This window comes from Gymnodraco acuticeps, unplaced genomic scaffold (genome assembly GCF_902827175.1).
Source record: "Gymnodraco acuticeps unplaced genomic scaffold, fGymAcu1.1, whole genome shotgun sequence".
Classification (NCBI taxonomy): Eukaryota; Metazoa; Chordata; class Actinopteri; order Perciformes; family Bathydraconidae; genus Gymnodraco; species Gymnodraco acuticeps.
Window position 1 is genome coordinate 679,714 of NW_022989923.1, and position 14,750 is coordinate 694,463.

General features: G+C 44.3%; 1 protein-coding gene across 1 annotated transcript in view; it reads left to right on the plus strand.

The window, feature by feature from the left end:
• orc1 (origin recognition complex, subunit 1) overlaps positions 1-14,750 on the plus strand; it is a 66,026-nt gene that overhangs the window by 35,253 nt on the left and 16,023 nt on the right. Inside the window, 3 exon segments of the mRNA XM_034209860.1 lie at positions 11,742-11,861; positions 11,943-12,112; positions 12,198-12,285. Coding sequence (XP_034065751.1) covers positions 11,742-11,861; positions 11,943-12,112; positions 12,198-12,285 — 378 coding nt within the window.

Below are 14,750 nucleotides of genomic sequence, written 5' to 3' on the forward strand. Positions count from 1 at the left end.
CCCCCAAAGCCAAACCCCTCCTTTCTCTCCGACCTCTCTGACATTCTCACTCAGCTTTCTGCCATATCCCCATCTGTTCTCCTCTTAGGTGATTTTAACATTCATGTTGACGACCCGACCTGCAAATATGCCTCTGAATTTAAGGAAACCCTTCACTGCTACAACTTCTCTCAACACATCAACTTCCCAACACACAGCCGTGGTCACATCCTGGACTTGGTCTGCTCCACTGGTCTCTCCATCCATCATCTGTCCAGCCTCAATCTCCACATCTCTGATCACCTGGCCATCATCATGGACATCAACATCCCCATCCCCGCCCAAAAGCAAAAACGTACGTAATAACCTACAGAAATCTCAAATCCATCTCACCTTCAGCAATCACTGCCTCCATTACCTGCAAGATGTCTGTCTCCCCCCCCCCCCCCACACTTTCTGAAAACCCATCTGAACTTGTGGACTATTATAACAGTCCCCTCTCCTTCTGTCTCAATGAACTGGCCCCCACAAAAACAAAAAATGTCTCTTTCATACACTCCGCCCCCTAGTATACCCCAAACTCCGCCAAATGAAATCAAGGAAACGTCAACTTGAACGCCAACACAAGAAAACCACACTAACAGTCCATCTTCAAATCTACAAAGACTATCTCCAGCAGTACAGTAATGCACTCAAAGCAGCCCGGTCTAATTACTACTCCCAACTCATTCAGTCTGCAACCCAGCAACCCCAAGCGTCTCTTCTCCACCATCAGAAAACTTCTCAAACCCTGTGACAACGCCACCTCATCCTTCACCACCGAACAGTGCAACTCCTTCCTCTCGTTTTTCCAAACCAAAATCAGCAACATTTACAGCAATCTGACACCCTCATCAGCACCCCCCACCTCCCCTCCTGGCTCCCCCCCCCTTCACCTCACAGCCCCTGTCCCACTTCTCCCCTGTGACCCCCATGCAACTGTCCGACTTCATGACTGGAATTAACTCCACCTGCACACTTGACCCAATGCCCTCCAAATTTGTTAAAGAGAGCCTCCCTGCCATCTCCCAACTCATCGCCACCATCATTAACTCCTCCCTCAGATCTGGATCAGTTCCCCCCTCTCTCAAACTTGCTGCTGTCACACCCATTCTCAAAAGACCTGGACTCACACCTGACATCATGTCCAACTTCCGGCCCATCTCAAATCTCTCCTTTCTGTCAAAAATACTTGAACGTGTCATTGCCTCACAACTTAAATCCCACCTCAGCTCCAATGACCTCTTTGAGCCATTTCAATCCGGTTTCCGATCAAAACACAACACAGCACAGAAACAGCTCTTCTGAAAATCACAAACGACCTCCTCCTCTCCTCTGACTCCGGCAACCAGAACATCCTCATCCTCCTCGACCTCACCGCAGCATTCGACACCATCAACCACACCATCCTGCTGTCCCTCCTCGAATCATCACTCAACATCACCGACACTGCACTCTCCTGGCTGAAATCCTACCTCACTGACAGACATCAGTTTATCAACATCAACAACTGCACCTCCTCCACTGCTCCTCTGTCCCAAGGCGTCCCCCAGGGTTCGGTGCTTGGCCCCCTCCTCTTCATCCTCTACATCAGGGGTGGGGAACCTTTTTCCTCTCAAGGGCCATTTCAATGTTTTCAACATCCTCCGAGGGCCGTACAAATTATTGACCTCCGCTTAAAAATACTAAAATCACAGCCCATTCATTTCACCTTTCTGTCATGCTGTGCAAAGAAAAAGCAACCTCTGAATCCAGATATCTTGCCATGACTCACGCATGCATGCACGTGCACGGTTGTGGCATGACCACCAAAACAGAAAGATATGGACACAAGATGTGTGCAAATGTATTTAGACTCCTGTGAACATGATTTAAGTGGGGGGGGACCTAACCTCCTCTAGGGGGGTCCGGGGGGCATGCTCCCCCGGGAAGATTTTTTTTTAAATGTTGAAGTTGAAAGCATCAATCTGGTGCACTTTGAGAGCAACATTAGGAGATCTATGGATACATCTCTCAACATGATGTGAAACAGAACTGTAAGCAGATTTATTTTTCTTTATGGGTATTTTACAAATCACTCTCCTTTCAAACTGTATTATTGTTTATTAATAACAATTTTTTTTGTTTGTTTACGGTCATATAGTATTTATACATTACATTACATTACATTTAGCTGACGCTTTTATCCAAAGCGACTTACAATAAGTACATTCGACCAGGAAGACACAACCTTGAAGAAAACAGAATCATATAAGTACATCAGGTTTCATAGAGCCAAACATTTCAAGTGCTACTCAACTGGCTTTAGGTAAGCCAGTCCTTTATTAGTATAAAAGTGCTTCGTTAATAGTTCTAACGCTCGAAGTGGAGTCGAAAGAGATGAGTTTTCAGTTTGCGCCGGAAGATGTGCAAGCTATCTGCCGTCCTGATGTCAATGGGGAGCTCATTCCACCATCTTGGAGCCAGGACAGCAAACCCACGTGTTTTCGCCGATGGGAACTTGGGTCCCCCTCGCAGCGAGGGCGCAACGAGTCGTTTGGCTGATGCAGAGCGTAGTGCACGCGCTGGGGTGTACGGTTTAACCATGTCCTGGATGTAGGAAGGGCCAGATCCATTCGCAGCATGGTAAGCAAGTACCAGTGTCTTGAAGTGGATTCTAGCAGTTACCGGAAGCCAGTGAAGGGAGCGGAGGAGCGGAGTGGTGTGGGAGAATTTAGGAAGGTTGAAGACCAGACGAGCCGCTGCATTCTGGATGAGCTGCAGAGGTCGGATGGCACATGCAGGTAGACCAGCCAGGAGAGAGTTGCAGTAGTCTAGGCGTGAGATGACGAGAGCCTGGACCAGAACCTGAGTCGCTTTCTGAGTCAGCTGGGGACGTATCTTCCTGATGTTGTAAAGCGTGTATCTGCAGCAACGGGTTGTAGCAGCGATGTTTGCAGTGAAGGACAGGCTGTTATCTAGGGTCACACCCAGATTCCTTGCAGTCTGAGTCGGGGAAACAACTGAGGTGCCGATGTTGATTGTCAGGTCAAGAGTTGGACAATCTTTTCCCGGGAGGAAGAGCAGCTCAGTCTTGTCAAGGTTGAGCTTGAGGTGGTGAGCAGACATCCACTGAGAGATGTCAGCTAGACAAGCAGAGATGCGTGCGACGACCTGGGTCTCTGAGCGGGGAAAGGACAGAATTAATTGGGTGTCGTCAGCGTAGCAGTGGTAAGAAAAACCATGCGGGCTAATGACTGATCCGAGCGAGTTTGTGTACAGGGAGAAGAGGAGGGGACCAAGAACAGAGCCCTGAGGGACCCCCGTAGTTAATTGACAAGGGTCGGACTCAACCCTCTCCAAGTCACCCTGTAGGTACGGTCTTTCAGGTATGAGGTGAGTAGGGAAAGTGCAGAGCCTGAAACTCCAAGTTTTTGGAGAGTGCGAAGGAGGATCTGATGATTCACCGTGTCGAATGCAGCAGACAGGTCCAACAGGATGATGACAGAGGAGAGGGATGCAGTTTTGGCAGTGTGCAGTTCCTCCGTGACAGCAATGAGAGCAGTTTCTGTGGAGTGACCTGCCTTGAAACCAGACTGGTGCGGATCCAGAAGGTTGTTCTGATTGAGATAACAGGAGAGTTGTTTAAAGACAGCGCGTTCAAGTGATTTAGACAGGAACGGGAGGAAAGAGACAGGCCTGTAGTTTATAACATCAGACGGGTTGAGAGTGGGTTTCTTTAGGAGAGGGTTTACTCTTGCCTCCTTGAGACTGTTTGGAAAGTGACCAGAAGTTAGAGAAGTGTTGATGAAATGGGTGAGAAACGGTAGAATATCAGGAGCGATAGTCTGAAGGAGGTTTGAAGGGATAGGGTCCAGAGGACAGGTGGTAGGGCGGGCAGAGGTAATGAGGGTAAGAACCTCACTTGGAGAGAGAGGGGAAAAGGAGTTTAGTGTGTTGGTGGAAGGAAGGTCTGGTGACCCAGCGGTGAGTAAAGGTGAGTCAGAAAAAGAAGAGCGAATATCATCAACCTTTTTTTCAAAGTGGGTAACAAAGTCGCTTGACAGAAGTGAGGAGGGGGGAGGAGCTTTTGGAGGGTCCAAGAGGGTGGAGAAGATGGAAAATAGTTTTTTAGGATTGGAATAGGAAGATTGGATCTTATCTTGAAAGAAAGTGCTTTTTGCCTGAGAGATCGAAGCAGAGAAAGAGGAGAGGAGAGCTTGATAGGTTAGGAGGTCGTCACGGTGTTTGGATTTCCACCATTTCCGCTCTGCTGCCCTAAGGACGGTTCTATTAGCACACAGTGCATCATTTAGCCAGGGAGCAGGAGGGGACTGACGAGCCTGCCGAGATGTGAGAGGACAGAGCGAGTCCAGAGTGGATGAGAGAGTAGAGAGGAGAGTTTCTGCAGCAGAGTTTGGAGGCAGTAGTTGGAACGAATCAGAGGAAGGGAGGGCTGAGAGCACCGACGAGGCAAAGGTAGAGGTGGAGGGGGAGAGGGAGCGAAGGTTACGGCGGACAAGTGTAGGATGGGAAGAGATTAGTTTGTTATGTTTGGAAAGGGATAGAGAGAATGAAATGAAGAAGTGATCGGATGTGTGGAGCGGGTTTACAGAGAGGTTAGAAGTAGCGCAGTTCCTTGAGAATATGAGATCAAGGACATTGCCAGCTTTATGAGTCGGTGGGGATGGAGACAGTGAGAAAGCAAAGGCGGTTAACAGAGATGTTAGTTCGTCTATCTTCCCCATCTGGAGGTTGAAGTCTCCGAGAAGTACAGCGGGAGGGCCAGTTTCAGGGATGTGTGAGAGGAGATGATCTAATTCCTCCAAGAAGTCCCCCAAGGCGCCTGGCGGACGGTAGAGAACAACAATGGTTAACTGTATAGGATGGGTTACTGTGACGGCATGGAACTCAAAGGTGGAAGGAGTGAAGTTAGGTAGCTTGAAGAGGGAAAAGCTCCATTTGGGAAAGAGCAGGAGACCAGTGCCACCTCCTCTGCCAGTGGGTCTGGGTGTATGGGAGAAGGAATATGCAGTGGAGAGAGCTGCTGGGGTGGATGTGTTGGATGGAGTAATCCAGGTCTCAGTGAGAGCAAGGAAATCCAGAGACTGCAGGGAGGCGTAGCCAGAGATGAAGTCAGCCTTGGGAACAGCTGACTGGCAGTTCCACAGGCCACCTGAAACTAGATGTTGGATCTCAGTGGAGCACGTGGGATAGACGAGAGCAGGCCGGTTATATCGATTACGAGATACACGGGGCCAGTGATAATTGCGAGAAGACACATGAACAGGAATGGAGAAAATACACATGATTATAGCATGAGGGGCTAAACAACAAAATGAAAAAATAAAAACACCAACGATACTTAGCTCAATCAAAGTAGGATTTGCCTCCTTATACCGGTTTACTTTATTCTCTTATTGTTTTATAATGATCATATGAAGATGTGCCTTTACCTCACTGGTTGGAGAAAAAGCTTCTTATATTCGTTAGCATAGCTAGCTAACCAGATGCTAATAACAACAAAGTTATTGACTGTATGATCAGTGTGACAGATGAACAGATCGCCACTGGGCTTTCAACTAAAGACACAGCCACGCAAAAACTGCAGCATGTGTACGGCTCCTTATGGGTACTGCAATGTTTGGAAGTGCCGGAGCGGAGTGGCGTTCTGGTGCTCACAGTCAGAACAGGAAAAACAGCTCACAGGAAAAACAGGCACTCACTTGTTTAATTATTTTGCGGTCTAGATTTCTTTAATTTTTTTTCTTTTTTGCGTGTGTTTATAAATTACCTCGAGGGCCACACCAAATGGTCTCGCGGGCCGTATACGGCCCGGGGGCCGGAGGTTCCCCACCCCTGCTCTACATGCTCCCCCTTGGCAAAATAATTCGTCGCCACAACCTTCAATTTCACTGCTACGCTGATGACATCCAACTTTATATCTCAACAAAAACCATCACCCCCACAACACACTCCACTCTCACCAACTGTCTCTCAGAAATAAAAGCATGGATGCAAACAAACTATCTCCAACTGAACAGTGCCAAATCAGACATCATCATCGGCCCCCCATCCCGTACCAAAGCCATCCAGAATTTCAACTTCACCATTGACAGCCACACTCTATCCCCCCCCCCCTCACATCCGCAACCTCGGAGTCATCTTCGACAGTCAGCTCAAATTCAACCACCACATCAATCACATCATTTTTCCACCTCAAAAACATTGCCCGTCTCCGCCCATCACTCTCCTCCTCTGCTGCTGAAACTCCAACATATCCAGAACTCTGCTGCCCGCCTCCTCATCCACACCCGCTCCCGAGACCACATCACTCCCGTCCTCCAGAACCTCCACTGGCTCCCCGTCCGTCAAAGAATCAACTTCAAAGTCCTCCTCATTACTCACAAAGCCCTCAACAACCCCCTACCTCACAGACCTGCTGCACCACCACACCCCCCCCTACCTCACAGACCTGCTGCACCACCACGCCCCTTCCCGCTGCCTCCGCTCATCAGAAGCCAACCTCCTATCCATCCCCACACGCATCAATCACCGGATCTGGGGGGACAGAGCCTTCTCCGTCGCTGCCCCCTCCCTCTGGAACTCACTCCCACAACCCATCAGAGACTGCACTGACCTCACCACCTTCAAAACACTCACAAAAACTCACCTTCAATCTGGCTTTTAATGTGTGATTGTTTTTCTATTATTTGACTTTAACTTTAACTATATATTTATTTGTTGTTCCTTTCTTTTCTATTCACTATATCTGTAAAGCGTCTTTGAGCACCTGTAAAAGCGCTAACAAAATAAATCTATTATTATTTTCCTCCGTACCCAAATCTCTAAAAACGGGGGTACAACGGAACTGATCCAGATTTGCGTCCGATATGACGTAATATCGGCGATGCAGACCCACGGCACAATCAGAAAGTTGTAGAAACAATGCCCGACTGTTTTGGACGTAATATGGTCTTTGTTTACATTAGCAAGCATCGCTAACATTCAGAGCTAGCCTGTACTGTAGAGAGCATGTGTGAAGAAGCAGGAAATAAAAAGGAACTCACCTTGTGGTAAACCGGCAAGAGAGAAAGCCTTTGAGCTCCATACTGTTTCAGAAATAATCCTTGATGTGGTTTGGACGTTTCATCACGGCAGTATCTGCCGGTAGAAATCTCCCGCATGAACAGGCGTAAGCTCCGCCCACTCTTTTTTTTATTTTTATATAAAAGCTTTATACCCAGAATCAGCACTTTAGTAACAGGAAGTGAAATAGAGGGATATGAGGCATGGCTAGAATCTGTTTGGTATTTTGAGCAAAACATTTCATAGACATGTTTTTTATCGCGGATACAAGCGGCCGAGATGGGTTTTCTCCGCAGGGTGGCTGGTGTCTCCCTTAGGGATAAGGTGAGAAGTTCGGTAATCAGGGAGGGACTCGGAGTTGAGCCGCTCCTCCTTCGCGTCGAAAGGAGCCAGTTGAGGTGGTTAGGGCACCTAGTTAGGATGCCACCTGGGCGCCTCCCTAGGGAGGTGTTCCAGGCACGTCCAGCTGGGAAGAGACCAAGGGGTAGACCTAGGACCAGGTGGAGGGATTATATCTCTTCGCTGGCCTGGGAGCGCCTTGGGATCCCCCAGTCAGAGCTGGTTGATGTCGCCAGGGAAAAGAAAGTTTGGGGCTCTCTGCTGGAACTGCTACCCCCGCGACCCGACCACGGATAAGCGGGAGAAGATGGATGGATGGATGAGACATGTTTTTTATATATCTGAGACCTATGCTATTGCCTAAAAATAGCATGATAGCAAAAAAGTTTGGAAGAGAGTCTGTGGTTGCATAGGTTTCTGATAAAAATATTGTTAATTTGTTTGGGGTTTGTAATTTTATCTCCATTTTAATCTGTGATCTCATCAATTGCTCTCTCACTTTGAGTTTTTATTCGCCATGCTAGAAGTTTTCCTGCCTTTCTTCCTGATCATAATAGGCTAGCCTCAGTCTGATTATTCCTGCAGAGGCTTTATCAGTGGATAGTGTATTGTATTTTGTTTTTAAAATCGACCGTTTTCTCTTTTTCTCCCTGGAAGTATTTGCGCTTATTTCAATTTCAAGCTCCAGCATCTGTGAGCATTGTTTAATCTGTGTATTCCTAGTGTATCCAATAATTTGACCTTGAATATAGGCTTCTATATAGAAATAGTCGTCTATATTTGAACCAACATATTCCAGAACAATTTGGCTTCAGATGCCAGGTAGTCTGCCTTCTGAAATTAACAGTAACAGAGTACTTGAGCAAAATGAATGCGTGATCAGATATAAGGATGCTTTTATAAGTACAGTCAGTAACTCTGTAAACAATTTATTAGGAAAATATCACTCGACACCGGGTTGAGAATCAATAATCCGGTACTAATTTATTCTTGCAAGAAGGAGCAGAGTTAAGTCACATACAAAGGATATGGTTTAACTCACACACATGGGGTATGTTGCTCAACGGAGCAGGAAAAAACATCAGGCTTATATAGTCCAAAATACGGAGATAACAACAAAGTCGTAAATCGAGGTGGCGCTAGTATCATCAGCAGGTGTCGGAAAAGTGACGGGGACATCTGCGACATCTTCTGGAAAGAGTCACGTACTTCCTTCACGCCTCTGTTGCTCTCCATGAGGTATTTATTAGACAATAAGTATGTGTCCTCTCATAAATATCAACAACCTGAAATGCCCTGCCTCCTCCCAGGGCTCTCGACTAACCTTTTTCACCATCCTCCCAGAACCGTCCCGAAATACAATCTAAGCCGTCCCGAAATTAATGTGGACCGTCCCGAATTTAAAATGTTAGTTTTTCTACATTATTATTAGTTAAAATCATTCAAAGTGACCTTTTAACATAAATAAAACATCATACAAATCATTAGATGATAATTCATCAACCTTTTTATTTGAGTAAATTACATAATCAAAGGCCAAATATATTTAAACAAACACACGAGAAAATTACTCTAATATTGAATCCAATCAAGTCCCATCCAATTAACAAAAAAATCCAACACTCTGTCCTGAAGACAGAACCCAGAGTAACCACTAACCAGGATGACAGTCTGTAACACAGTCAGGAGACCTTTACGAACTGCCCCGCCCCCTCGCACACAGAAGGGAGAGAGAGATCTCGTCTGGATTGGCAAGCTCGAAAATACATCATAGATGCATGTTGTAGTCTTATTGCATATTAGAAACGGAGTTGGCGAAACTAAAACTGCGATATAATGTGTATGTAGCAATAATACATAATACATATATTTTTTAAATGTCTCCAGTACCGATAAAAAGTCCGATAACGTCGGAGCTTAACGTTACCACTGTCTTTAATAATTCCGGCCCGGGGCCCGTTTAATACCGGGGCTCGGTACCCATCCCTACATGGGGAGAGGCGCAGCATATTGCTAAGGACTACATATGATGGAGGGTTCTCTTCTCAGCCTTATTACCGATAGGGGATGAAGAGGAGTACGTAAATAAAGAGGCCGGCGCTCCAGGGTCTGGTTCTGCTGTGCGTTTTTGTGATGTAACGGTACATTTCAAAATTCCTCCACGGGATGCCATTGTCATTGTACATCACTCAACCCGCGAAATACACACACTCAGTAACCTACATAGCTAGACCCGCGAATTTGCGGGCCAGGAATTTGCGGGCACAGCTGTAGCTACGTACTGTGTGTATGTGTGGGTGGGTGGGTGGGTGGGTATTTTGCGGGTTGCTAAATGTTTTGTGCGTGTGTGTTTATGTTGACAAGGACGTTTAATAACTGTGTGCTACTACACAAAACGTGCAGTCGGTTTCATTTTCATCGCCGTTTGTAGTAGAGTTAGCAGGGTATTTTTATTTTAACTCTCGTCCCAAATTCGTCCCAAAATTATTTTTTATCCTCCCTGACACTATTTTTTTCGACAACGGGACTTCCTTAAGCTCAAGCCCTGCCTCCTGCTATCATTAGAAGAGGCAGCTGCAAGGTCATACACAGTGCTGAGTCACACATAGTATCAGTGCATTAAAACAACCCATAAAAAGGAGACAACTTGTATTTTCTCCCACACAATTGTAATGGAAATAGTATATACAACTGTAGGTATTGTGGCTAGCAGAGTGACATGAATATTCTCTCTTTGTAGGGTTTCCTAATATCTTTTCAATTTAATTCAAGTGTAAATTGTTTTATAATCTTTCTGCTCCTTGAATGAAAGGCATCCGAGCCCGAAGATCGATCACGTTTTGGATTTAGGGCGCAGTTAAAATCACCCCCTATTATTATGTCACCGTGCAGAGAAGAGATCGAAAGGAAAACATTATTATAGAAATGTCTGTGGGTCTTCATTATTGGGCCCATATAGATGAACCAGAATCAAGTTTTGGTTCAGGAGTGAACCTTGTATAATAACGAATCTGCCTGCAGGATCTAAGATAGTTTTATGTATGAGAAGAGGAATGGATTTATGCACAAAAACAGCAACTCCCCTGCCGTGTGATGAAAAAGAGCTTGCTATTACCTGGCCCTAGCAGTTTCACCGTGGTTATGTGGTAATGCTTACTGATCCTTTAGAAGGAGCAGAAAAAAAACGCCTACCTGATAACCCCTGACTTGTGCTCCGACCCTGGTATCAGCAGAATGTGGTCACCTAATAACTGAAAATAGCAGTGTGTGTATATATACTGTGTTAACCGGTTAAGCCCCATAGCCTCCGTCGGCAATGAATATCAAAACAACGGCCCGGGGTTCAAAACGCATTAATAACATTGAAAATGATTTAGGCCTACCTTTGATGATCAAATCACTTAAACACAAAGTCCATCCTCCTGTCCTTTTGGATGAAGTACTTGATGGCAGGGTCATGCAGCTGATCCTTTGCCACTCCAATTTATCACCAACTCAATCTTGAAAATGACTCTGTTAATAATTTTGCAACGATGTCATCACTATCACTGACGTGAGCCATCATGAACAAACGTATGCTAATTTGCTACTTCCCCCTAGCTTGACCCATTGTTATTATAATACATGCATAAACTTGACGGCGGGACCGAACTTGTCATAAAGTCCGCGATAATAAAGCCCACCCATTTAGAAGGAAGATATGATTGGTCAATTGTACTGTCATTTTCCATTACTCTCTCGTTGAGTTACTATAGCTGGGCTGGTGGTCCACCTATAAATTCACAATCACCTCCTATCTTCACAGTAACTCGCAGAGACGGCCAAAGGAGCTTCTTTCATTTAACCCTCCACATTCCAACAGAAACTGAATAGGCAGATTCGAAGAATTTATGTCTTTGGAAATGTTATTTTAAATACAATTTTTTTTAAATCAAGTTATTTTGGTAAAGCTAATGAAAAATATAACCATTTTTTAAATGTTTTTTCTTTAATATAGGTCTTCTTTTTTTTTAAATGCTTTTTTAAAAAATATTTTTTAGGATATCTTAGGACCTTAGAGTGGGCCTAGAGGGCCCTGACAGCTCGCCACTGCTTATTTTAAATGAGTAGGTCCTTTTTTAATATGTAGAATGCAATAATGGCTGAATCCAGAGTTATTTTCCCACCTCCCTTCATGTGGCGACACATGGTACTGGGAGGTGGGGTTTTAGATAAAAGCTGCATGATCCAGTGATTTTTGTACTGAAAAGTGGAGATGAATATCTAAATAAAAAATGACAGGTAATATCACTCTTTGCTTCTCTAAATGTTTATAGGGTTTAACAAGGCTATCTTTCCAGCCGTACAGCTTTAAACAGCTTCAGCAGATTATCACGTCCCGGCTGAACAAGGTGAAGGCCTTTGAGGAGGACGCACTACAGCTTGTGTCCAGGAAGGTACACAATCTTTCTCACCATCTCACCTGACCTGAGCTCATTCACAGGTCCGTTCACTAAAATTCTCCTCTCCCCTTGCAGGTGGCTGCTCTGTCGGGCGATGCTCGCCGATGTTTGGACATCTGCCGCAGGGCGACAGAGATTTGCGAACACTCTGCTGCAGACACTTCTTCCACAGGATTGGTGGGAATGAGTCATGTGATGGATGCGCTTAATGAGATGTTTTCCTCTGCTTACATCACCGCCATTAAGTGAGATTCTCCCTTCAGTCACATTTATAGCTTGTTGTGAATTGTAGAGGAGCGATGAGATAAAGGGACTATTGTGTGTCTTTAGGTGTGTGTCGGTGCAGGAGCAGCTCTTCCTCAGAGCCATCATTGCAGAGTTTCGGCGGCTGGGATTGGAGGAGGCCACTTTCCAACAGGTAAAAATCTAACAAATGGGTAAGAGTTCAAAATAACAACCTTTACATCCTACACTGATTTCTGAGATTTAGAAAATAAGCAGTTAAAGCCTCCATATAGCCTCTATATCAGCATGTTTCTTTGTTATTACAATTTAAAGTTTGACATTTTGAAACTGTAAAATGCTGAATTTATGTTGTTACACTCCCATTTTTGTACTAATTTGAAGAAACATTTAACCCTTGTATGGTGTTCATATTTTTGTTATCAGCCAGTGTTCGTGGGTCTGGTGGACCCGCTGCCTTTTTGGGCTTCAATTCAACACAATCAAAATTATTTTATGTTAAAATACTCAACAGCTGTTTACTTCATTTAAATTACAAGCAATATAAACAGCAGCATATATGTTTAATATTTGCCCTTTTACATTTGTTAGATCACATTAATGAATTAAAGTGCTGCTTGTCTTTTTGCCCACTGACCGGCTGGTCCTGTGGCTCGTCTTTTTTTTGTAACTAGCTAACTAATTGATGCTCAATCTCATCCTCTTCTTCAAAGTCAATGTCAGACTCAGAATTCTCAGAAATGTGATCCTCACATTCTGAAGCCTCTTCCTCTTCCTCTACATCAGGGGTGCCCATACTTTTTTGGCTGGTGAGCTACTTTTGTAAACATTTTTTTTTTAAATCCCAAATTGCAAGGGTTGCTGAATAACACGTTTTATTTATACATGGGATAACTACAATAGGGCTGCAACAAACGAATTTCATAATTGATTAATCTATCGATTAATGAAACGATTAATCGACTATTCGGACTATTACTGTATGCCTTGCACAATTTCTCAAACGCTCTTATTTAGCCATCAACTTTTAGATTTAGCTTGAGGTTGTTTTAGGCATGTGGAAACTAACAATGAAGACAATAAAGATGAATACTTGATTCAAAAATACATATATTATTAAATTAACTAAACAAATTGTGAACAAAATTAACATTGCTTTTTATTTAAATTAAATAAATAATATTTCACATCAAAAGAAACAACAATGTTTTAACAAATCGTATTAAATAATGTGATGACAGAACTGTAAACAGAATAGCTGAAACTTTAACAAAATAAAAGTAACTCAGTTACCTCTAATCATTAACCCATGTTTGTATAATGTAGCTAACTCTGTGTGTTGCTGCTAGCATAACACCTGACGTGGAAACGTTACTCGTGGATGGGGCTACAGAGCTACTAGAAAGACAGTCGAACCCGGTGCATTCCTCCGTCTGAATGTGGAGCTCTTTTGCTAAATGTTTAGACAAACTGCTCGTGTTCCCGCCCTTACATGATAAACTCTCTTGGCAAGGAGCATTGTCCACCTCAAGACGGGTAACATTTAACCACACCTTGGAGCGCTTCTCTGCGCAATCCCCGCCGTGTGTTGCTGCATGTAGCAGCTGCGTGTGTGTAAACTGCCCCGCCCCCTCGCACACAGACGGGGGAGAGAGATCTCGTCTGGATTGGAAAAGGTCGAAAATACACCGACCATAGACGCATTTGTTTGTCTTTTTGCATGTTAGAATCGAGTTGGCGACACTAAGACTGCGAGATAATGTTTGTGTAGCAATAATACATGACCTTTCTCAACTCGCTACTCAGAGGGAAGTCGCTGTCATATGCTTTGTGAACACTCCGATAATGCCTCTCCACGTTACCTTTCTTTGGCAGAGCGACGCTTGCTTTACAAATAAGGCAAATAACCTTTGAATGTGACATCACAAACAAATATTCTTCCTCCCATTCTGGGTGGAAGTGGTTTGTCTTTAGCTTCTTGCTCGGTCCCGCACTCATTTTGTTGTTTGTCTCTTTAACTTAATTTGAGTTTTCCCGGCACTTGACTGATTTTGTATCGCCTTGCATTCTGGGTTAACAGATTGGAAAGCGATAGGTCGCTTTTTCTGTCAATCAAGTAAACTCCTGAATTAAGTAGCAGGGAGGCCAAGGGAGGAGGGATCAAAACCTGTTTTGTCTATTTTAACAGAGCTGGATTTTTTTTTTTATGAATGACTCGCGATTGCCCCCGCGGTCAGAGGTGCTAGTAGGTGGATATATATTTTTGATTTTGGTCAGAGCCGGGCTGGTGGTCAATTGCCGATGTCCACCAGCCTGTGACCTCACAAAACACTTTTTTGGTCCCAACTTCAATATTTACAACAGTGTTCAATAGATAAGTATTACATCAATTATGTATTAATTGTGGACAGATTGGATTTAAACATTACAATTTTCTTTAACCAAAAATGCCACACAAGTCTAATACAGCGCCAGTCACAATCTGTTGATTGTATAAAAATGAAAGTTAATGGTGTTCCTGGAGTTTACTCTCCATATTGAGAGACACATTAGCCCCACTTTAGAGGCTGGATATTTGACTTTTTATATAAACGAGGTAAATAAACCCAGGAAAATGTTCTAAGGGCCCATGTCCACATT